The sequence below is a fragment of the Hemitrygon akajei genome, unplaced genomic scaffold, assembly GCF_048418815.1.
Source record: "Hemitrygon akajei unplaced genomic scaffold, sHemAka1.3 Scf000071, whole genome shotgun sequence".
Taxonomy (NCBI): domain Eukaryota; kingdom Metazoa; phylum Chordata; class Chondrichthyes; order Myliobatiformes; family Dasyatidae; genus Hemitrygon; species Hemitrygon akajei.
Window position 1 is genome coordinate 62,619 of NW_027331957.1, and position 25,130 is coordinate 87,748.

Genomic DNA, 25,130 nt, shown 5'->3' on the forward strand with positions numbered 1-25,130 from the left:
GTCAAGTGGATAATTACCCCGCCATCTGTGGCGTGCAGGAACTCCTGACTGGCCCCGCTCGCATCTTTTAAAATCTTTACCCCGCTATGAACACTTCAATAGTTGTGAGTGATCTACAGTGAGTAGGATGTGGTGGGTCAGTCCATGTTCAGGGTAGATTTGTACCCACCCCTCCGCTACTCAATGTATTCCCCATTGTTCATTACAGAGCGTGACTGAGCTGGCGGAGAAGGCAAACCGAGCGGGCGCTTCCAAACTCCTCCTGGATCTGGTGATGGAGAAGGGTCCGGGGGCCCGGAGGGTGATGTGGGAATCCTTTGTGAAACTACATCACCATTTACCGAAGCTGAGCAGAATACTGAATGAAATACGGGAACGTGGTAGGGTGAACAATACACTGTGTGTTGCAGATGTAAATGCTGATGAATTTCCAGTATTACACAGTACAGACCTCATGCAGTTTAATCTGTTTGAACAGGTGACGGCCAGTTCGCCTACATGGACACTGAGCGGGGTTTATCTGAAGTGCCCAAGCATCTGAAAGGTAAGCGATGGAAAGGACATTTCAAAGTCTTTATTTCGCTCTGAGAGTCATACGGGGGGGGGGCATTGGGAGTGGACCCAAAAGCAAGACACAGACACTGAACTACCAGGACTAGGCTGAGAAGGAAGCAAGGGAAATGGGGAGGAAAGGACGCTGGACATGACACAGGCCCCGGACGAGACAACGATTCCGGGCCTGGGCTAGGACTTGACAAGGATAGCGGAACCAGGACATGGAACTGGGAACTAGGAGTCTGGCCTTGGACTCCGAGCCAGAGACTGGACAAGTTCCCAGAACCTGGGTCTTGCCTCGGGCTCGGACTGCAAAACAACGCGAGGGCAAGCCGAGGCTACAGGACGAGAAGAGGCAACAGGACGGGACCAGATACTATTGGACGGGACAAGGGAAACTTAGCACAGGATGAGAGAATCCTAGCACAGGGCTGGGCAAGGTACTCTTGTACTCAGCGAGGCATATGACGTAATGAGAACCCAGAACCTTGGTCGAGGGAGAGACAACAGGACTGGACGTGAGACTCCTGGACAAGGGAACCCCAGCAAAGGACGAGGGAGTCCCAGCACCGGGCTGGGCAACGGACTCCTGTGTTGAGCGAGGCACATGGACATGACAAGAACCTCGAGCTTTAGTCGAGGAAGAGACAGGAACATGGAATACCGAGCCGGGACACCTCCTTGGGTACAGGACGTAGGGCCGAGACTCATAACACAGAACACAGAGCAGGTCCCCTCCTTGGGTACGGGACGCAAATCCGGGACTCATTACAGAAAACCAAGAGCCTGGACCCCTCCTTGGGTACGGGACGCAAGGCCGGGACTCATTACACAAAACACAGAGCCTGGACCCCTCCTTGGGTACGGGACGCAAGGCCGGGACTCATTACGCAGAACGCTGAACACGACGCCATAGTTCCCAACGCTAGGTAGCGGCAAATCGGCCGAACCGACCTAGCGAAGGCGTGGACATAGACAGAGAGTTGAAAACAGTGCGAGGCTCCAGACACAGGCAAGACAAGGAAAGGCTCCAGGCAGAGTCGAGGCGAGGCAAGGCGAGGCAAGGCAGGTCTCCAGGCGGAAATTGAAGGGAAGGGATACAGACAGGGGGTTTGGACAGGAGAAATCCAGCAGCCAGAGGATGAATCCCGAAGCTATTTATGAGGCCAGCCCAAACGAGAATAAGCTGCCTCAACAGAAAATAGAGATAACCGGAAAACCTGGAATAAGGAACGGGACCGGACCGTGAACCTGAATGCTGATTTCACGGACCGGACCATGACACTGAGAGCCTGAATACCTGTCTTTACAGGCATGTTTCGAGACTGTCAGAGTTCAGGCGACACTCCTTGAGTTGTGGTTGGCGGACGGATAACCATTTGCTTTTTTCAGAACACCTTTTTACCGTCCAGGTTTTCGGCTGTGCACCTGGAGAAATCTATGAGTTTGCTAAACAGACATTCCGGTCAGTCAAAGAAGAAGCATAGAATATAGAACACAGAATAGTATACAACTGTCAGGCCCTTCGGCCAATAATATTGTGCTGACTTTTAAACCTTGCCACCCATGTAACATCCCCCCCAACTTAAATTACCCCATATACCTGTCAGGTTGTTTCTTAAATTTCACTAGTGTATCTGCCTCCACCACTGACTCAGGCAGCGCATTCCACGCACCAAACACTCTCTGAGTAAAGAAAGCTTCCTCTAATGTCCCCCTTGAACTCCCCACCCCTTACATTAAAGCCATGTCCTCTTGTGCTGAACAGTGGTGCCCTGGGGAAGAGGCGCTGGCTGTGCACTCTATCTATTCCTCTTAATATCTTGTATACCTCTATCATGTCTCCTCTCATCCTCCTTCTCTCCAGAGAGTAAAGCCCTAGCTCCCTTAATCTCTGATCATAATCCATACTCTCTAAACCAGGCAGCATCCTGGTAAATCTCCTCTGTACCCTTTCCAATGCTTCCACATCCTTCCTAGTTGAGGCGACCAGAACGTGTCACAGTACTCCAAGTGTTTCCTAACCAGAGCTGAATCATTACATCGCGATTCTTAAACTCTGTCCCTCGATTTATAAAAGCTAACACATCATAAGCTTTCTTAACTACCCTATCTACCTGTGTGGCAACTTTCTGGGATCTGTGGACATGTACCCCCAGATCACTCTGCTCCTCCACTCTACCAAATATCCTGCAATTTAAGTTGTATTCTGCCTTGAAGTTTGTCCTTCCAAAGTGTACCACCTCACATTTCTCCGGGTTGAACTGCATCTGCCACTTCTCAGCCCACTTCTGTATCCTATCAATGTCTCTCTGCGACAGTCCTCTATACTATTCACAACACCACCAAGTGTCTACCCCAACATCCAATTTGTTAATAAAAATGAAGACAAGTACAGGTCCCAGACAGATCCATGAGGGACACCACTAGTCACAAACCTCCAAAACGAATGTACTCCCTCCACCATGACACTCTGCTTTCTGCAGGCAAGCCAATTCTGAATCCACCTGGCCAAACTTCGCTGGATCCCATGCCTTCTGACTTTCTGAATAAGCCTACCGTGTGGAACCTTTACAAATGCCTTACTAAAATCCATGTAGATCATATCCACTGCACTCTCCTCATCTATATGACGGGACACCTCCTCAAAGAACTATATAAGGCTTGTTAGGCACGATCTGCACTTCACAAAGCCATGCTGACTGTCCCTGATCAGACCATAAATCTCTAAATGCCCATAGATCCTATCTGTAAGAATCTTTTCCAACAGTTAACCCACCACAGACGTAAGACTAATTGGTCTATAATTACTTGGACTATCCCTACTACCTTTTTTGAACGTGGGGATAACATTCGCCTCCCTCCAATCCTCCGGTACCATTCCCGTGGATAACGAGTACATAAAGATCCTAGCCAGACACTCCGCAATATCTTCGCTGGCCTCGTGGGGAATGTTCCGTCAGGCCCCGGGGACTTACCCGTCCTGATGTATTTTAACAACACCAAAACCTCCTCTTCCTTAATATGAACATGCTCCAGAACATCAACCTCACTCATATTGTCTTCAGCGTCATCAGTTTCTATCTCATTAGTGAATACCAAAGAGAAGTATTCATTGAGAGCCTCGCTCACTTCCACAGCCTCCAGGCTCAACTTCCCACCTTTATTTCTAACCCGTCCTTCCTTCACTCCTGTCATCCTTTTGTTCTTCACATAATTGAAGAATGCCTTGGGGTTTTCCTTTACCCTCCTCGCCAAGGCCTTCTCATGCCCCCTTCTTCTCTCCTCTGCACCTTCTTAAGCACCTTTCTTGCTACACTCTGTTCCTCTATCGAACCATCTCATCGTGGCTTCCTGAACCATGCTGCCTTCTTGCACCTGACTGGCTCTTCCACCTCACTTGAAACACATGGTTCCTTCACCCTACCATTCTTAATCTTCCTCACCGGGACAAATTTATCCCTAACATCCTGCAAGATATCCCTGATCATCGACCACATGTCCGTAGTACATTTCCCTGCAAAGAAAAATCATCCCAATTCACACCCGCAAGTTCTAGCTTTATAGCCTCATAACTTTTCCTTCCCCAATTAAAAAAGAATCTTCCCCGCTCTGATTGTATTCTTGTTCATGATAATGCTAAAGGCCAGGGAATCGGTGTACACTGTCCCCCAGATGCTCACCCACTGAGAGATCTGTGAATTGACCCGTTTCGTTACCTAATACTAGATCTAGTATGGCATTCCCGCTAGTCGGCCTATCAACATACTGTGACAGGAATCCGTCCTGGACACACTTAAAAAATTCTGCCCCATCTAAACCATCAGAACTAATCAGTGTCAATCAGTACTCGAGCAGTTAAAGTCACCCATGATAACACCCTGTTATTATTGCACGGTTCCAAAATCTGCCCCCCCCCCCCCAATCTGCTCCTCGGTTTCTCTGCTGCTACCAGGGGGCCTATAGAATACTCCCAATAGAGTAACTGCTCCCTTCCTGTTCCTGCCCCCCGCCCATACTGACTCAAAAGCGATTCCTGCTACATTACCCAAACTTTCTGTAGCTGTAATAGTATCCCGGACCAATAATGTCACCCCTCCTCCCCACACCCCTCTGTATCCCTTATAAAGCACTGGAATCCGGGAATATTGAGAATCAATTCCTGCTCTGGTGCCAGCTAAGTCTCTGTAATGGCCACTACATCATAATTCCATGTGTGTACCCAAGCTGACAGTTCATCACCTTTGCTCCTGACGCTTCTTGCAAAGAAATACCCGCACTTTAGCCCTTCTGCCTTGCTACCTTTATACACTTTATCCTGCTTCTCTTTCCTCAAAGACTCTTTATATGTTAGATCCGGCTGTACTATACTTGCAGCTCTCGCATGATCAGTATCCTTTAACACCTCAGGATGTGCTCTGACACTCTGGTTCCCCTCCCCCGAAAGTCTAGTCCAAATCCTCTGAGCAGCACTAGCAAACCTTGCCGCAAGGATGCTAGTCCCCCTCCAGTTCAGGTGCAACACGTCCCGTCGAAACAGGTCCCACCTTCGCTGGAACAAAGCCCAATCTTTCAGAAACATGAAGCCCTCCCTCCTACAGCAACTCCTTAGCCACGTATTTAGCTGCATTATCTCCCTATTTCTAACCTCACTAGCACGGCGCACGCTAATCCTGAGATTGCAACCCTGAAAGTCCTGTCCATCAATTTTGCACCTACATCCTTAAACACTCTTTGCGGGACCTCCACCTTCTTCCTATCCACGTCATTGGTCCCAACTTGGACCACGACATCTGTCTACTCACTCTCTCCTCTTTTCCCTCCTTCACATCTGAGCTGAGGATCCAGTCTCGGTGCCAGAGACGCCACCACTGCAACTTGTAGCTGGTAGGTCATCCCCACAAACAGTATCCAAAACGGTACAACCCCCACACCCACTGCTACCATCTGCAGTGTTGCAGAGTTCAGCAGAAGCTGAGCAGTCAAAGCAGTGAAACCACCAACTCCACACAACACTCTCCTCTCCAGAATCACGTGTCCACTTGATGCTCGCTGGAACACCGGGGAACCTGCAAACACGAACAGCGGATCTGAATGAGATCAGAGACTTTTCTGGGACATCGTTCATTTTCACACACTCTTATCTCTGATTTCCCGATTTCACCCAAACAATGCCTTTTTTTAAAAAATTAGGGGAAATAAGTGGGTGTTCCGTGTTCATCAGATCAGGTTTTGACCACCTACTTCTGTCCGTCCTCAGATGTTCGACAGAAGCACATGGAGACTCTGCGGACACAGACTGAAACACTGAGAGTGAACACGATCCTGATGAGGGAGAAGGTGAAGGTTTTCCAGCTGGTTGATCGATACTCTGAGCTCACGGTCATTTCTACTGTTCGAGATCGGACACTGGTGGAACATGAGCTGCTGGCAAGAGGCAGAGACCACGAGGAGTGGAGAAAGAAACATCTCCGTAAAGAGCTGGAGAAAATCCACATTGCTAATCTATTTCATAATAGTTACTCACATAGTTTTCGGGACAAAATGAAAAGATTCTTCACACGATTAACTTCGGGATGCTCGGTAGCAATGGCCGGAGTCCCGGGGATCGGGAAAACGACACTGGTACAAAAGATTGTTTACGACTGGGCCACAGGGAAAATATACCAACAATTCCACTTTGTCTTCTGTTTCAAATTCCGAGATTTAAACTCCATTGACTGCAGAATAAACCTGAGGGAACTAATTCTGGAACAGTATCCATACTTTGGGAATTCACTGAGAAAGGTCTGGAAGAAACCAGAGGGATTACTGTTTATATTCGATGGTTTGGATGAATTCAAGCACAGAATCGATTTTGAGGACAGTCGGAGAGACACAGAACCCCAGCACCAGTGCCCAGATCCCGAGTGGCGGTGTGAAGTGTCTGACATTGTGTACAGTTTAATCCAGGGCAAGCTGCTCCCAGGGTGTTCAGTGCTGCTGACCTCCCGTCCCGCTGCATTACATTTATTGGAAAAGGCTGAGATCAGTGTTTGGACTGAAATCCTGGGATTTGTTGGTGAGGAACGGAAGGAATATTTCATGAGGTATTTTGAAGATCAAACAGTGGCAGCAGCTGTTTTCAAACACGTGAAGGAGAACGAGATCCTGTACACCATGAGCTACAACCCCTCTTACTGCTGGATCCTCGCTCTGGCACTGGGCCCCTTCTTCACACAAAGAGTTAGGGACCCGCAGCGAGTTCCCAAAACCATCACCCAACTGTACTCCTACTATACTTACAACATGCTGAAAAACCACGGCCGTGAGATTGAGAACCCCCGTGATGTGTTACTCAGGGTTGGTCAGATGGCCTTCAAAGGAGTGTCCGAGAAGAAGATTGTGTTTACAGATGGAGATTTGATCAAGTTCAATCTGCAGCCTTCACAGTTCCTGTCCGGGTTCCTGATGGAGCTTTTGGAGAGAGAGGATTCTGCCCAGAGCGTGGTGTACACATTCCCACACCTCACCATCCAAGAGTTTGTAGCTGCAGTCGCACAATTCCTGAATCCACATCCCGGGGATATCCTGAAATTCCTCACTGAAGCCCACAACACGACAGATGGGCGATTTGAGGTATTTCTTCGATTTGTTGCTGGTCTCTCCAACCCAATGACAGCTCGGGGACTGGAGGAATTTCTGGGTCCATTTGCGCATCAAACAACCTACCGGGTGATTGACTGGGTGAAGGAGGAGGTTAAACGCCAGAGTGGAAACACATGGAGTGAAACTGGTAAAAGGCGCCTCCTGAACACATTGCACTACGTGTTTGAGTCTCAGAATCGTGGACTGGCTCAGTCCGCACTAGAATCCGTGGACACACTTTCATTCAGTGGAATGACACTGACCCCGATTGACTGCGCGGTCCTGTCTCATGTCATCGGACTCTGTGATACAATAAAAGATCTCAACCTGGAGAACTGCAACATTCAGTGTGAAGGAATCCAGCGGCTGGGACATGGGCTGCACAAGTGCCAGGAGTTGAGGTAACTTGATTTATCTCTCACTCTGAACTATGAATCTGATCCATTCTGTTGTTTCAAATTTGGTAAAATTGTGGATTGGGTGGTGAAGAAAGCTTTTGGTATGCTGGCCTGTATAAATCTGAGCATTGAGTATAGTAGTTGGGATGTAATGTTAAAATTGTACAAGGCATTGGAAAGGCCGAATTTGGAGTATTGTGTACAGTTCTGGTCACCGAATTATAGGATATATGTCAACAAAATAGAGAGAGTACAGAGGAGATTTACTAGAATGTTACCTGGGTTTCAGCACCTAAGTTACAGGGAAAGGTTGAACAAGTTATGTCTTTATTCTTTGGAGCGTAGAAGGTTGAGGGGGGACTTGATAGAGGTATTTAAAATTATGAGGGGATAGATAGATAGAGTTGACGTGGATAGGCTTTTTGCATTGAGAGTGGGGTGATTCAAACAAGAGGAGTTACGGGGCAAAAGCTTAAGGGTACACGAGGGGAAATTTCTTTACTCAGAGAGCATTAGCTGTGTGGAACGAGCTTCCAGTAGAAGTGGTAGAGGCAGGGTCGGTATTGTTATTGAAAGAAACATTGGATAGGTATATGGACAGGAAAGGAATGGAGGGTTATGGGCTGAGTGCGGGTCAGTGGGACTAGGTGAGAGTAAGTGTTCGGCACGTACTAGAATGGCCGAGTGGCTGTTTCCGTACTGTAATTGCTATACGGTAATATATAAATTGCAGTAAATCAAATAATGTGACAAATAACTACAGGGCTGGTCTGTAATTACCCAAGGCTATAAAGGCTTTGTGGGATATTGGTGACTTCAGTGAATAACGGCCATTGGTTTAATGGTAGTAAATCACAGGAATGGCCCTGTTTCTCGCTGCCTGTGACACGTCCATTGACAATCTTACTTCTCACTGTTACTGACACCCAGACCGACACTGACTGCAGCAGATGGTTCAGAGCTTCACACAGCCTTCCCTGTCAGGAACAAGAGACCATCAGCAGACTGCCCCGGTGAGAAGGAAAGAAATACCATTGAGAGATTGTCCTACCCCACCCTTTCCCGTGTGTGACTCTCACCATCAGTCTAACCGTGTGACGGCTCACTAGCAGATACCCAGATCCCATTCGGGTATCTCCTCTACCGATTGTGGAGCTCAGTTCAGACGCACCCCTCCCCTGAAATCTATTTCTGAATTGCTTCGTTTTGTAGGATTATCTTTTCCCATCGGCATCCTCCTCTGGGATCTCTTCCAGATCCCCTTCCTTCTGTAGGATGTGTTTTCCTTTCTTCTGTCGGATCGCTCTACCCCATCCCCCTTCCTTTTGCAGCTTCAGACTTCACATCCCTTTACCTCAGGTGGGATCTCCCCCACCATCTCCCATCGACACATTCCTCATTCACAAATCTTTCTCACTGTGGGACTTCCTCCCACCCTTCAACACTGCTCCTTCCGAACCACTCAGGTCAGGAACACTTTTCTAACATTCAGGGAATGAGACAAAATACGTGGAGTTTACAGTGTCATCCGACAGACTAAATTACTGACATTGGGTGAATCCCCTGGAGCTGGGCAGTGAGGGACATTAACAGTGATGGGAACTCCGATCAGTGATTTACCGAAGGGATTAATGTTTCCTGAAATATCCGAGTGAGAGAAATTCCCTCAGACCCACGGTTTGAATCACTTTGTTCATCAACTTGTCTGTTTGTGTTTAGAGTTGGGAAGAATAAACTGGGAGATTCAGGAGTGAAACTGGTGTCTGTTGCTCTGAGGAACCCGGAGTGTAAAATACAGGAACTGGAGTAAGTACCAGACTGTGGGAGATTGTGTTTACAGTCACTGGGTGTCTGACACTGAACTTTAATGTGATCAGTAATTGTGTTACTGATTAACACTGGGGATCTGTACAGTCTCCTGTCTCTCTGTGTCCTTCACCCTCACTCTCTGTCATCTTCAGGCTGGGGAATGTCGGTCTCACAGATTCTGGGGCCGGGGATCTCGCCTCCGCTCTCAGTACAAACCCATCACTGACGGGGCTGAGCCTGAGTGATAATGAACTGGGAGATTCAGGAGTGAGACTGGTGTCTGCGGCTCTGAGGAACCCGGAGTGTAAAATACAGAAATTGCGGTAAGTACCAGACTGGGAGATTGTGTTCACAGTCACTAGGTGTCTGACACTGAACATTAATGTGATCAGTGATAGTGTTACTGATAAACACTGGGGATCTATACCGTCTCCTGTCTCTCTGTGTCCTTCACCCTCACTCTCTCTCATCTCCAGGCTGAACAATGTCGGTCTCACAGATTCTGGGGCTGAGGATCTCGCCAGCGATCTCATTACAAATCGATCACTCACGGATCTGGACCTGAGTGCCAATACACTGGGAGATTCAGGGGTGAAACTGTTGTCTGCGGCTCTGAGGAACCCGGAATGTAAAATTCAGAGACTGTGGTAAGTGCCATACTGTGGGAGATTGTGCTTACAGTCACTGTGTGTCTGACACTGAACATTAATGTGATCAGTAATTGTGTAACTGATAAACACTGAGGATTTGTACCGTCTCCTGTCTCTCTGTGTCCTTCACCCTCACTCTCTCTCTCTCTCACCTCCAGGCTGGCTGGTGTCCATCTATCAGATTCTGGTGCCGAGGATCTCGTCTCAGCTATCATTACAAACCGATTACTAACGTGGCTGAACCTGGAATCAAACTGGCTCACAGACCGATCTATCCCCGCTCTTCGCCTCCTTATACTAGCACTCCCGAGTCTGGAGCGGATCGTGTAAGGGTTAAGGTTCAATATGATTAACAAACAGCGGATGCGTGCGTTTTCTGGTGTTATTTGTCTGTCAGCGTTCTTTAAACATTAACCCCAGTCCCCTGTTACTAACACTGTTGTATAATCTGTTTATTTCATCTTTATTCTCCCATCTTTTTCAGGCTGGTGGGGAATATGTTCAGTCAAACCGGGGAGAAGGAATTGAGGTCTCTCCAGGAACCCAGACCCGGACTGAGAGTGATACTTGACCATCGGAATTTGTGAACATTTTCGCCCGTCTAATGGGGACATTCAGGCAGACTTCCCGGTTTTACCTTTAACTGTCGCCATTAACGGCCGTGCTCCAGAATTATTTCCAATAGACTCCGGCTCCAGCGGAGCGTGACTTGACGTCAGAGACAGTCCCGCAGCGAGAGTTTCCGTCCACAGTGCAGCGGCCCTGCTTCCGCCGGATGTCCTATTGCAGGTTTCGCCAAGGGGAACCGGATAATTACTCAGACAGGAATTACATCGGAAGCCATTGTCAGTCTGGAACACCACTGTCCCGGGAGGGATTATCCGGGAAGGGGATCGTTTTTGTCACTTTGGTCTGAGGACAGTTCATTCGGCAGTCTTGCCTCTATAATGATGTTAAATTAGCAAGTACCTTGGTAGTAACCCTGGGTCTGCAGCGATCTCGGACACTGTCCTGGTGTGATTTTATAATCATCGGTTCCTCGATACAGAGTGACGGTGAGAAACGGGACTGATTATTCAACCTGTCACTCGTTGTCGCCGGTCAGTTAATTGTGTGCGACTGCGAGTGAGTCGGGAGCAGCTTATTTATTCCCGCACGTCAGCAGCTCACACATTGTTTAATTTACGTTTATCACGATGAAATCAATAAACCGCTGGAACTCCCTGCCGGATGAGTCAGACTAGAGAAACGAACACAGACCTGAGATTCCCTCTGAACCGCGCACCCAGTGCACGTAGACAGCGGTCCTGATCCACTCACGGCACAGCAGCATCTCCCTCCAGCCATATGAAGGACAGTCTCACAGAGTCTGATTGCCTCCCGCGCTCTCCTCGCTCGATACCTCTCCCATTATCTCCTCGCTCCCTAACGCGCGCTCTCCTCGCTAACTCCCCACGCTCTCCCGCCCCAATCCGCCTGCTCAACTTGCACGCCTATCCGCCTGGGTTCACTCTTTGCACCTGGCACGGGCCTACTGTCCTTCTTATAGCATGCCGCGCTCATCTTGCGCCCACCATATCCACGCTCTCTCGCTGCTGCGGTGTCAAACCCTTCTGTACTGCACAGCCCATTACTCTCCATTGTCGCATCATCCCCACGCCTATGAAAGTCTCTTAAAAATCTGGAATGTATCTGCCCTAAGAGTATAATGCCCAGGATCTCGTTCCCCACCTCCTGCGACTGCGCTCTCCTCGCTTCCCACCACCGGCCCGCACTCTGCATGCCCGAAACACTCCCTTCCCCCACCACCGCAACTGCGCTGTCCTCACTCGGCTCTTTTTCCGAACTCTCCTCGCTTCCCACCACCAGCCCGCACTCTGCATGTCCGAAACACCCCCTTCTCCCACCACCGCAACTGCGCTGTCCTCACTTGGCTCTCCTGCCGAAGTCTCCTCGCTGACCCCCGCACTCTGCGTGTCCGAAACACCCCCTTCTCCCACCACCGCAACTGCGCTGTACTCACTCGGCTCTCCTGCCGAACTCTCCTTGCTTCCCACCACCGGCCCACACTCTGCATGTCCGAAACATTCCCTTCTCCCACCACCCGCAACTGCGCTGTCTTCACTCGGCTCTCCTGCCGAAGTCTCCTCGCTGACCCCCGCACTCTACCTGCTCCAGCCACCCAAATCCCTCCCCTGCGCCTGAACTACCTCGAACCTCTCCCCACTCACAGCCTACAAACTTCCATATTTCTGTCGTCCCTGTGCTTTTCTGAGAGTCTCTTAATTGTTCTTCATGCATGTGCTCCATAACAACCCTCGGCAGGGCATTCCTGACTTCCCGTCTCTCTGTGGAAATTTATTAAAAAATAACTTCCCCTAAACCTTCCTCAACTTAATGTAAACAGTTGTGCCTATATTAATATCTCTTCAAAATCCCTAATATGCCTACTTCACCCACCATCCCAAGCAACTTATTCCAGGCACGATCCACAGTTTGCGTTAAAAAAAGACCTACCCCTATATCCCCATTGCAATTGTCACGTCTAACTTAAAATGTATGCCCTCTGTTGTTTGACATTTCAACTCTGCGAGAAATATACTCTCCGTTTACTATGTCCATGTTTCTCATGAACTTGTAATCTGTACCTTCCTTCTCCTCCCCTCCAGAGAAAATAACCCGAGTTTATCCGAACTCTCCTGATAGTCCATGCCCTGATAACGTCTTCAAAGCCTCGACATTCCAGTTCAAATTCCAAAGTAAAATCTATTATCAGTGTAAACACGAGGAAATCTGCAGATGCTGGAAATTCAAACAACAACACACACAAAATGCTGGTGGAACACAGCAGGCCAGGCAGCATTTATAGGGAGAAGCGCTGTCGACGTTTAAGGTCTCGCCCCGAAACGTAGACAGTGCTTCTCCCTATAGATGCTGCCTGGCCTGCTGTGTTCCACCAGCATAAAGTAAAATGTATTATCAGAGTACCTACTTGTCGCATAACACCGAGAATTTTTTTTTTGTGCTGGTATACTTAGCAAATCTGCAGAACAGTAACTATATAGTGTAAACATCAGCAACGACAGACTGTACACAGCTGTGCAAATACAGATAGAACTTGCAGTAGGTCAAGCCTTTGTTGGTCCGGAGCAGACCGGGCCGTAGGTTTACACACCTGAACATCCCGAGTGAAACTACTGAAATGTCCCTGTGGATCCAACTTCCCAGACAAAGTGGGAGGAGTGATTTTATTCTGTTGATTTATTCCAATTGAATTCAAATTTCCATCAACGTTGTGAGGTGATGAATACATTCCCAATGCTCAATGCTAACTGTATGACGGAAAAAGGAATTCCACGTTATTTTATGAACAGAACGATCAATGTCGATTCGTAGATATTGATATTCCGCAGTGTGAAAGGTTCAGCAGGAGGTTCATGCAGCTGATCCACTGCTTCCATAATTGAAGGAGCTGCTCTCTGCTGAGGGATATTAAATTAAGTGGATGAGACAAGACATGAGAGGTATAGTTTTAACGTGCTTGGACGTAGGTTTAGAGGAGATGTCGGGGATAGGTTTTTTTTTATTCAGAGAGTCGTGAGTGCGTGGAATGGGCTATCGGCGGCGGTGGTGAGGGCGAAAACGATAGGGTCTTTTAAGAAACTCCTGGATGGCCAAATGGAGCTTAGGAAACTGAGGGCTATGGGTAAACCGTAGGTAGTTCTAATGTAGGGACATGTTCGGGACAGCTTTGTGGGCCGAAGGGCCTGTACTACGCAGTAGGTTTTCCATGTTTCTGTGTAAGACGTGCCTATCACCTGTGATCCCATTGGATGAATGGAAAAAGAATGACACTAACTTTTTCCGGAAAGCGGCATTGATGCGTCAGTTATTGTTACAGACCTAACGTGTGCCTGTCAATTTTGCTTCAGAAAGATAAATCACAGTATTAAACATTATTATTTCTGTCATGTTTACTTTTCTAGCCAATTAAACAAGAAACTTCCATCATAAATGCTGAGAGCTATTGAGTTTCAGTTCTGTGGGAAGGTTTGGAGGGAGGGATCGATTACCCTTGAAATATAGAAATAGTGACGGAATCTACCGGGGTGATATATAAGTTTGAAAGGCAGAGGCAAAGTAGATGAAGCGGTTCTGATCTCATTGTTGACGGTCCGAACCGGAAGAATTGAATGAATGTGTCTCGAAAAATCTAACCAAGGATCAAAGCACATTCTACACAGCAAATAGAAATGCAGAGAATGAATTGTATATGCATTCATTTGGACAATAGCTATATTTTTAGAAAAACCGTGGCACGGGTTTGGTAAATCCAAATTGATTCTTACTAACAGGATGGAATCCTTCAATGAAGCAGAAAATAAGCAAGCAAATGAAAAGGGACGATTACTGACTTTTAAAAGCCCTGGGTTGCCAACAAGATTTACTATCGTGGAATAACAGGAACCGCTAATCAACAGGAACAATGCAGAACCTGACTCCGTGTAAAGCCCCGACCCTAATTCCTGTTCCCAAGGAGGTGTCCTGGCTGTGCGTTCCGGTTATGAGTCCCGGCCCTAAGTCCTGTTCCCAAAGAAGGGTCCTGGCTCTATGTTCTGTGTTCCTGAGCTTCAGTACAAGTCTGACCTTCATGTACTCACCCAGTTCTGGTGCCTCTTCCAGCCCAGGGGTACCTCGCCCAGCCCGATGGTGGAGATTCCTCTGCCTGTGCAGGAGTTCCCGCGTCCTGTCCAAGTCAAGGCTTTGTGTTCTCGTCCTGTCAATGTGCCTCGTCCTGTGCAGGAGTTCCACGTCCAGTCCTATAGCCACGTCTCGTTCTCGCCCAGATCCGGGGTCCGAGCGCGAGTCAAGACTCAGTTCCAGGTCCCTGTCCAGTCTCTCGCTCGGAATATTATTCCAGGCTGCTGTGCCCATGTCCATGTCCCGAGTTCCCTTGCTTTCTGGATAATCTTAGTCCTGTTCCCAGTACTTCAGTGTCTGTGTCGCACATTGGGGTTCGCTCACTGCGCCCCCTCATATGACTCCCACTAATAAGTCACGACTGTTTCACCACACTCTCGCACTGACTGCCCATGTCTTCAGGAAGCCACACAGACAGATATTTGGCATCAGATCGTTAACACAGACACCACAACTCTTTCATTAGCCTCTTCCAATCACCAATCATCTGCAGTACCCGTTGAACCAGATCTCGCCACAAGCGTCTACCACTGACCACCCCCGTTACTACGCTCTCTCACTAAACACATCCATTCTCGACCAGCTCCCAAAAGAACATGTTTTCCCAACAGCCCCTCCTACTGAGCCCAAAACCTCCCATACCCGAACGCACTGTCAATTCCATCACCACAGGTGTTTCGCATTGAAACCGCGGACAGCCGTGATGATTTACAGAACTCACACGAAGGCGAATGTTTGAAAATGTTTTTTTTTTACTACCTTATATAAGTGTCGCGTTACTTTCAATGAATTATGGAACTGTAACCAAAGATCCCTTAGATCTTCCGCACTCCTCAGTACCCTATCGTTCACTGCTTAAGTCCTACCATGATTGTTCCTACCGCAGTGTAACACCTCGCACTTGTCTGTGTTAAATCACGTTTGACGTTTTTAGACCATTTGTGCAGCAATTGCTCCAATTTCTGCTGCAAGACATGATAACATTCCTCGGTATCCACTACGCCCCTAATCTTGACATTGTCTATAAATTTGTATGCAAATAACTACAGTATCATGTAGATTGTTGCTTTCGATGATGAAGAACAACCAAGCCAGCGCTAATCTCAGCAGTTTTTCAGCAGTCACAGGCCCCCAGTCAGAGAGGTAGCCACATGCTGCTACTCTCTGGTTTCTCCCACCAAGACAATGTCTTATCCAGTTTATTAAATGCCGTGTGACTGGACCGTTTGGGAGTCCTCTCATGCGATACCTTGGCAATTCCCTTCTAAATTCGATGAAGAATATCTCCACTGGCTTGACTTCATCAACTTTTGTGGTAGCACCCTCAAAAATATCTATAAGATTACTGAGGCAAGACCAACCACTTACGACGCCATGCTGACTATCCATAATCAGTCAATGTCCATCAAATAATTCATATATCCTATCCCTTAGAATAGCTCCCAATATCTTTCCCACTACTGATATCAGGCTCACATGCCTATAACATTCTCACAGAGCTTTAGACCTTTTCTGAAACAGATGATCCGCTCTAATTCTCATAGGATCCAGGACCTCACGACATATGCACACTCTGTATCCTTGTCCCGAGTAAATTCAGATGCAGTAAATCCATTTCTTCCATCTCTTCATCTCCCCATTCTCCTTTGGCTGCATGTATGGTTTACTGTTCTGATCCTTCAGAGGACCAATACTGTCCCTTCCAATCCTTTTGTTCTGATCTGTATAATCCGTTAGTACTGGCCTTCACCCAAAGCGTTCATTTAGCACACTTGATTACTTTCTAAGTGTTAACTTGCATTTCGTACACTCAATCATTACCTAGCTGCCCATAACTACTGTGGTGGGTATGGTAAAATCTGTGGTACTGTATGGGTATGGTAAAATACTGCGGTGAAATCATCCTTTTATCGCGTAACCAGAGACTCAACATCTCTCTCAAAAAAAAGTTTCCTCAAACCACTTACCTTTTATTCTGATAGGCACATATATACTTCATACTCTCAAAATTTTACCTCTGTATGTCCCCGCTTATTAGAACGGCTTTGCCAGAAAAAGGTCTGTCCTTTCCACAGTGTCATTTCTGATGCCATCAAAATTTTCCTTTCCAAATTCTAATCTCAACCCACGCAGATACCCTTTTCCATATTTGCTTTGAATCTGGTGGCATTGTGCTCACGAGATGCAAACAGTACCCTTACACCCCCTCTCTCCTTGCCGCCCACCTCACTCATTCCTCTCTCTTATGCTTCCCAATCACTCACCATTCTTGCTCACTGCAGTTCTCTGTCACCCTTCCCACTCGCCCGCCTCGTCCACAACCCTTCCTCTCCCTCACCCGACCCTCCTCTTACCCCTCTCCAACTTCTACACACTCATCCTGCCCCTCCTCCGCCTGCTCACTCCATCAAACCGCACTCTCCTCCTTTCCATCAGCCTCTCCCTCCCCCTTACCCTCAAGGTTACAGGAAACATTTAAAAATTACTGTCAACGGTAACTGGGAACATAGCCAAGTTAATGTTGCAGTAAGGAATGCCACGGACTAATTATTTGAAGGAATCCTGAAAAAACTTGTAGAATACTTGCAGATGATGCGAGTCCGAGGGGAACGTAAAATGCTGGAAACTCGCAGCAAACACTCGCAACACTGTAACGGGTAACTTTGCGGGTTCGAGACCCCAGGTTCTTAATACAAATTAATGGTTCTATCGGCCTTCCCTGCAGCAGAAATTGTTAAATACATTATAAAAGTGAATGATTTCACACCTGAATGACAGTGAGTTGTAGAACCGGTTGGATTTGGTTTCAGTAGAAAGGACGCTCCCAGTTCCGAGGAATGTGCGGGTCCAGCAGATGAAAACACACAGACCCTGAGCTCCGAGTTTCACAGAACAACCACCCGCATCTTCTAAATCAGTCCATGATCTGCCGTCTTCACTCTTCTTTTCCAGTTCCCCACTGAAAGTCTTGGCCCGAAAGTTCGACTTATTTATCAGTTTCAAAGATGCTACCGTTCCTGTTGAGTTCCTCCACAATTTTGTGCGTTACCATGGTTACGAAGATCAGCGTGTGGTGTAGCAAGAAGTGGCAGCTTGAAAAGACTTCAGAACATATACTAGTTCTTAGAATATTATTGGGGAATATAAGCTGTGAAAAATTAAATTCCTGGTAACTTTTTCTGATCTTTGTTTAATCAACCCGTTTCCTCTGTTTTGAATCAGAGATCAAGGAGACATAGGAACGTAGACGGGACTTGAGAAACTGAGTTACAGAGAAAGGATGAATAGGTTAGGACTTTATTCCCTGGAGCGTAGGAGAAAGAGGAGTGATTTGACAGGTGTATAAAATTATGATGGGTGTAGATAGAATGAACGCATCCAGGCTTTTTCCACTGAGGCCAGGGAGAAAAATAAAACAGAGGTCATGAGTTAAGGGTGAAGGGGCAAAAGTTTAAAGGGAACGTGGGGGGGGGGGCTTCTTCACGCAGAAAGTGGTGGGAGTGTGGAATGAGCTGACAGATGAAGTGGTGAATGCGGGCTCACGTTTGACATTTAAGAAAAACTTGGACAGGTATATGGATTAGAGGGGTTTGGAGGGATATGGCCCAGGTGCAGATCAGTGGGAATAGGCAACAACATGTTTCGGCACAGCCAAGAAGGGCCAAAAGGCCTGTTTCTGTGCTGTAATGTTCTGTGGTTCAAGAACCAGGCCTTTCGGCTCAGTCACTTAAACTGCTTCTTTCCTTCGAACTGTACCGGGCCAAAGTTCTCCGTTTCCCTTCCATCCAAACTATCTCTTCATGTTGAAATCGAACTCGCATGGACATGTGTAGCTGGAAGCTCGTTCCACACTCTCACGACCCGCCTAGTGAAGATGGTTCCTCTCATGGTCTCCTTAACCTTTTCATCTTCAACCCTTAACCCATGACCTCTTGCTTGTAGCTCCACACAACCTCAGTGGAAACCGACTGCTTGCATTTATGCTATCAACACACCTCATTTTGACTACCTCTGTGAGATCTTCTTCATTCAGAGGAATGCAATTCGAATCTATTCAAGAAATGCTTAAATACAATATTAAAGTGATTTTGTTCAGAGTCGAATGAGAGCGAATCGTCGAACAGGCTGGATTTGGTTTCAGCAGAAAGGCCGCTCCCTGTTCTGAAGAATGTGCAGGGCCAGACAGCTACTGACACAAATACCTGAGCCCCGATTCTCACAGAAAAACAACCCGCATGTTCCAAATCAATCCATCATCTGGCCTCTTCCCAGATCGGCGAGAGGGAGCGGTTGGAGCAGTGGGCGGGGCAGTTTGTAACCACCTCGAAACATACCCGAGTATATCCGCCAATTTTCGTTTTGAATTTAGGTCCAATAATTCAACTTCTGAAATTTACTCTGTCCTTTGTGTGATCATCCTGTGGTCTGTTGTGAAACAGCGACCAAGGAATCAACGAGTCAGAGTTAAAGTGTCAGAGAAAAGTACAGCACAGAATTAGGCCCTTCGGCCGAGCTTTTTAAACTGCCTACTCCCATCGACCTGTACCGGGACCATACCGACCATACCCCTCCCTTCTAAACTATCTCTTAAACGTCGAGATCGAGCTCACATAAACCACTCGTTCCGGCAGCTCATCCCACACTCTCAGCACCCTCTGAGTGAAGAAGTTTCACATCGTCCCCCTTTATGTCTGCACCTTACACCGTAACCAAACACGCCTGGTTGTAGTCCAGCCCCATATGAGCGGACCAGACCTATCTTTTATGCATATTTACTTTGAGTCTAATGGCATTCGGATCACTGACTGGAAAGTGTCCCCTACGCAAACGTCTCTCATCGGATCTCTCTCGTTTCCTACAAACAGACCAAGTATCGCGCACTCCCGCGTTTGAGACTTCCAGGTACTGATGTACTAAACTATCCGGAACACATTCGACCAACTCTACTCTCCCCAGTCCTTTTACAGTGTGGGATTCCCAGTCAAAATCTGGAAAGTTAAAATCACCTCTCATCACCTTTTGCTTCGTTCAACAGTTTGCGATCTCTACTAATTCATTCCTCGAAAACCTTTGGACAGGGAACACCTCACTAGGTGAGTTCTCCAGTGATCTGGCAGTCTGGTTCGCATTCCCCTGGTTATTAAAATTACACCCCCCCCCCCCCCACCCATACCTGGCGGGCAGCACTAACATACCTTGCCGCTGGGACATTACTCTCCTTTCAGTTCAGATGCAAGCCGTCTTTTCTGCACCAGTCCCACCGTCACTGAACCTATTCCAAGATATAACAAATGACTCCTCTGTATAATCCTCTATTTCACTTTCATTCATGTGTCGCCTAAACTCCCGGAATCTTTCAGCCAAGTACACCAGCTCTGGCAGCATGTGCGAAGCCCGGAGCATTCTCTGTGTAAGCGAAAGGAAAAAAAAAGCCTTACATCGGAAATCCCCTCTACAATTTCCTCCAGTTACCTTAATGTTATATCCCTCGTATTATCCATTTATGTCAGGCATGGATTAATGGCCGGCAAAGCATTGTCGGCCGAAGGGCCTGTACTGTGCTGTATTGTCCTATCCTCTATGATCATCATGACTGGATACAAAGAACACCCTGCAAAAACCTCTGACACCTGACTTGTTTCGTGCCCTGGTTGGAGATTAAGCGTTGTTCTCTCTCGTTGGGACTTCTACGTACTTATTACGGAATCTTCCCTGAACATGTTTGACAAACACTGTCCCACTGGTCCTGTTTCAGTATGGGACTCAGTCAACAGGTGGAAAGCTGAAATCACCTCCTAACACAATCTTACTTTTCCTGCAACAGTCAGCGATCTCTCGACAGATTTTTTTCATCTTCATCCAGCGGACTGTTGTCTGGTCTATAATGTAGCCCCATGATCACCGTCATACATTGCTTATTCTTCATTTCCACCGATAAAGCCTCACCGAGACGAGTTCTCTTGTCTGTTCTGACTGTGCACTGCGGTGACATTTTCTCAGCCCTGTAATGTCACCCCTCCTCCTGTAATTCCTTCCTCTTTCTCATGTCTAAAAATAGTGAATCCCGAAATATCGTGATTTCCTGCTTGCTCCCTCTACACCCTCATTCTCAACAATGTCTACAATGTCATAATTCAATGTGTTGATTCATTTCCCCAGCCCTTTCTTTAAAGCTTCTTGCCTTTAAATATACGCAGGTCAGGGCACCAGTCGCATCATGCTCAAACTTTTGATTCTTGCCGTTTTCTGGGACGGCCTCAATAGGGCGGGTAGGGCTATTGTTCTTTCATTTAATTAAAAAATCCCTGACCTCACTTTGCAGAACCACCTTCCCATGCATGCCGATTTCATTGGTACCTATATGGAACAGGACATCGTGCTGCTCACTCACCCACATGAGAATCATAGAGAATGAATGGTGTGCTGCGACAAGAGGAAGGAAGGGGAGGAGAGTGCAGGTCAGAGAAATGGGTCAGATTTAGCCTTTGGAGCAGAACGTGCAAGTTGCCATTTTCCTGCTCACTATCTCTGATTGGACTGTTTAAACGCCGAAATCCACTGACCCATGACTAGGAGTCAAAGACAGAGCGAGAATCACTCCATACAATCCCATCACACTTCCCTGGTAACATACACTGAGTAACGCTCCCTCCGCAACGATCCATCACGCACTGCCGGGATTAGACACAGAGTGCAGCGCCCTCCACACTGTATCAGCACTCACTCCGGGGTCATACACAGAGTGAAGCTCCACCCACACTGTCGCATCACAAACTTCCAGGGTCACATAACCAGCAACGCTCCCCAAATATTATCCCATCATACTCCCGGGGTCAGACATGTGAAGTACCTCCCGCACCATCGCAGCACACTCTACTAGAATTCGAAAAAAGTACGAAACCCTCTCCCTCCTCCGGTCTCCCCACTCACCAACACCCAGCCTTTCGGCGTGTTGATTCAAGCCGAAATTCAACACGATTTTCGGCTTGAATCGTGTGTGTCTCTCGGAGATGGTGTGTGTGTGTGTGAGCGGATTGTGTGCTGCCGTTAGAGGAAGGAAGGGGAGGAGAGAGGAGGCCAGGGAATGGGTGGTGAAGTTGCAGACACTGATGCAAGTGGTGTGGAAGCATTCGACCGGCCTGTGCCTGTAAAGTTGTGGAGAGGCTCAGATCCTGGTGATAGATATCCGGTGTAACGGGGGAGGTGTAACTCCAGACGTCAACTCTCACTCATAATCCCCAGAATTGCCTGTGACAGAGTTCGCTCGGCAAAAGGCAGAAGTGCCTGGAGGCTCAAGGTGTGTGTGTGTGTGTGTGTGTGTGTGTGTGTGTGTGTGTGTGTGTGTGTGTGTGTGTGTGTGTGTGTGTGTGTGTGTGTGTGTGTGTGTGTGTGTGTGTGTGTGTGTGTGTGTGTGTGTGTGTGTGTGTGTATGTACATAATGCGTGATTATATCTTAATGATATCTGCATATGAATGCTATCTTTCTGTTTTATGCATAACACGTACAGTTGACTGCAGACGGCAGAAGGTTACATACACCATAGCCAAATACATTTGAACTCAGTTTTTTTTTACAATTCCTGACATTTAATCCTAGAAAACATTCCCTTCCTTAGGTCTGTTAGGATCACTACTTTATTTTAAGAATGTGAAATGTCAGAATAATAGTAGAGAGTATTATTTATTTCGCCTTTTATTTCTTTCACCACTTTCCCAGTGGGCCAGATGTTTACATACACTTTGTTAGTATTTGGTAGCATTGCCTTTAAATAGTTTCACTTGGGTGAAACTTTTTGGGTAGTCTTCCACCGGCTTCTCACAATAGGTTGTTATTTTGTTCCATTCCTCCAGACAGAGCTGGTGTAACTGAGTCAGGTTTGTAGGCCCCCTGCCTCGCACACAATCTTCAGTTCTGCCCACAAATTTTCTATCGGACTGAGGTCAGTGTTTTGTGATGTCCACTCGGATACCTTGACTTTGTTGTCCTGAATCATTTTTGCCACAACTTTGGAGACATGCTTGAGGTCATTGTCCAATTCGAAGACCCATTTTCCACCAAGATTTAACTCCCTGGCTGATGTCTTAAGATATTGCTTCAATATATCCACATAATTTTCCTTCCTCGTGATGCCATATATTTTGTGAAGTTCACCAGTCCCTCCTGTAGCAAAGCACCCCCACAACATGATGCTGTCACCCCCATGCCTAACGTTTGGGATGGTGTTCTTCGGCTTGCAAGTCTCACCCTTTATCCTCCAAACATAACGATGGTCATTATGGCCAAATAATTCAATTTTTCTTTCATAATACCACAGGACATTTCTCCAAAAAGTAAGTTCTTTGTCCCCACGTGCACTTGCAAACAGAAACCTGGATTTTAATGGCGGTTTTGGAGCGGTAGCTTCTTCCTTGTTGAGCATCCTTTCAGATTACGTCGTTTTACTTTGGATATAGACACTTGTCTACCTGTTTCCTCCACCATCTTCACAAGGTCTTTTGCTGTTGTTCTAGGATTGAACTGCACTTTTTGCGCCGAAGTACTTTAATCTTTAATCTGCAGGAAACAGAATGCGTCTCCTTCCTGAGCGGTATGACAGCTGCATGGTCCCATGGTGTTTATACTTGCCTTCGACTGTTTGTTCAGATGATCGAGGTACCTTCAGGCGTTTGGAATCAGACTTGTGGAGGTCTACATTTCGATTCTGACGTCTTGACTGCTTTATTTTGTTGTTTGTAAACTTCTGACCCACTGGAATTGTGATATAGTCAAAGAAAAGTGAAATAATCTGTCTGTAAACAATTGCTGGAAGAGTTACACATGTCATGCACAAAGCAAATGTTTTCAACGTTTTGCCTAAACTGTAGTATGCGAATATGAAATCTGTGGAGTGTTTAAGCAACAAGTTTTAATGACTTCACCCGAGGTGTATGTAAACTTGTAACCCACTGGGAATGTGAGGAAAGAAATGAAAGCTGAAATAAATCACTCTCTCTACCATTATTCTGACATTCTGCATTCTTAAAAAAGGGTAGTGATCCTAACAGACTTAATAAAAGTGATATTTCCTAGGATTAAATATCAGGAGTTGTGAAAAACTGAGTATAAATACATTTGGCTAAGGTGTACGTGAACTTGTGACATCAACTGTGTGCTTTGTGCCGTGTGTGACTGTTTGTATTGTGCTCAGCAGCTTGATCCTGGCTGTATTCGTGGGCATTTCTGTGTGACAGAGTTATAATTAAACACATTGAGTTGAAACGAAATGTAATGAAACCGCCTCGTCGGTAGAGGTCGCAAATTCCGTGGGAGAGAGTGCAGTGATTCACATATATGAAGACCTCTTTATATATATTCACATATATAAAGATCTAACTCTTTAGCCACATGTTAAACTGAATGTTCTTTATGATTTTGGGCACGCCTGCACATACATAATTTGCAGAACCGGCTCACTCTTCCTTCCTATATCCTGGTGCCAAGATCATAGAAACATGGAAACATAGAAATCCTACAGCACAGCACAGGCCTTTCGGCCCACAAAGCTGTGCTGAACATGTCCTTATCTTAGATCTGCCTAGGATTTACCCATAGACCTTTATTATACCAGATCCTTGTACCTATCCAGGAGTATCACTAAAGCCCCTATCATTTCCGCCTCCACCACCGCCGCCGGCGGCCCATTATACGCACTCACCACTCTCTGCGTACAACAATGATCCTGAGTGCTCCTCTGTACCTCTTTCCAAGCACCAGAAAACAATGTTCTTTTGTGCTCACCATTTCAGCCCTCGGATAAAGCCTCTGTCTATCCACACGATCAATGGCCTTCATTATCTTGCACACCTATATCATTTCACCACTCATCCTCCGTCGCTCCAAGGAGAAAAGGTCGCGTTCATTTCAATCTCATAAGGCATTCTCCCCAATCCGGGTCACAGCGTTGTAAATCTGGGTACCACATACCATCGAGAAATCTCCTTCTCGTCCACAGTACCACTTTTCTGTTCCTCTAAAAAAGAACACTCTATCGATAAAGCTCACCACATCTCACCCCATTCCTTTCAGAGCCACAGAACGATAGTCAGTGCCAGAGACCTGACCGGTGAGACTTTCCCCTGCTTGGTCATTTGCACCTCTCTCCTCCCATCCAGAAGTACCCAAGTGCGTTATCTGTAATTGAGTGGGTCGGCCACAAGGGGTCTCTGCACTGCTTCTGGCTGTTTACCCCCTTTCACCTTCCTCTCTGTCACCCAGTTTCCTGTACCCTACACCGTGGGTGTAAATACATCTCTATATGTCTTTCCTCTCACCCCCTCAGCTTCCCGAATGATCTCGAGTCATCCAGTTCCAGTTCCAACGTTGTTACACAGAGCATCACAGCCTCAAGCT

General features: G+C 47.0%; 1 protein-coding gene across 1 annotated transcript in view; it reads left to right on the forward strand.

Moving 5' to 3' along the window:
- Positions 1 to 252: 252 nt before the first annotated feature.
- Positions 253 to 25,130, forward strand: part of LOC140722164 (NACHT, LRR and PYD domains-containing protein 12-like) — a 651,684-nt gene continuing 626,806 nt past the window's right edge. Inside the window, exons 1-6 of the mRNA XM_073036957.1 lie at positions 253 to 380; positions 479 to 544; positions 5,816 to 7,583; positions 9,300 to 9,386; positions 9,542 to 9,712; positions 9,866 to 10,036. Coding sequence (XP_072893058.1) covers positions 275 to 380; positions 479 to 544; positions 5,816 to 7,583; positions 9,300 to 9,386; positions 9,542 to 9,712; positions 9,866 to 10,036 — 2,369 coding nt within the window. The 5' untranslated portion in view covers positions 253 to 274. The remainder of the gene's footprint in view (positions 381 to 478; positions 545 to 5,815; positions 7,584 to 9,299; positions 9,387 to 9,541; positions 9,713 to 9,865; positions 10,037 to 25,130) is intronic.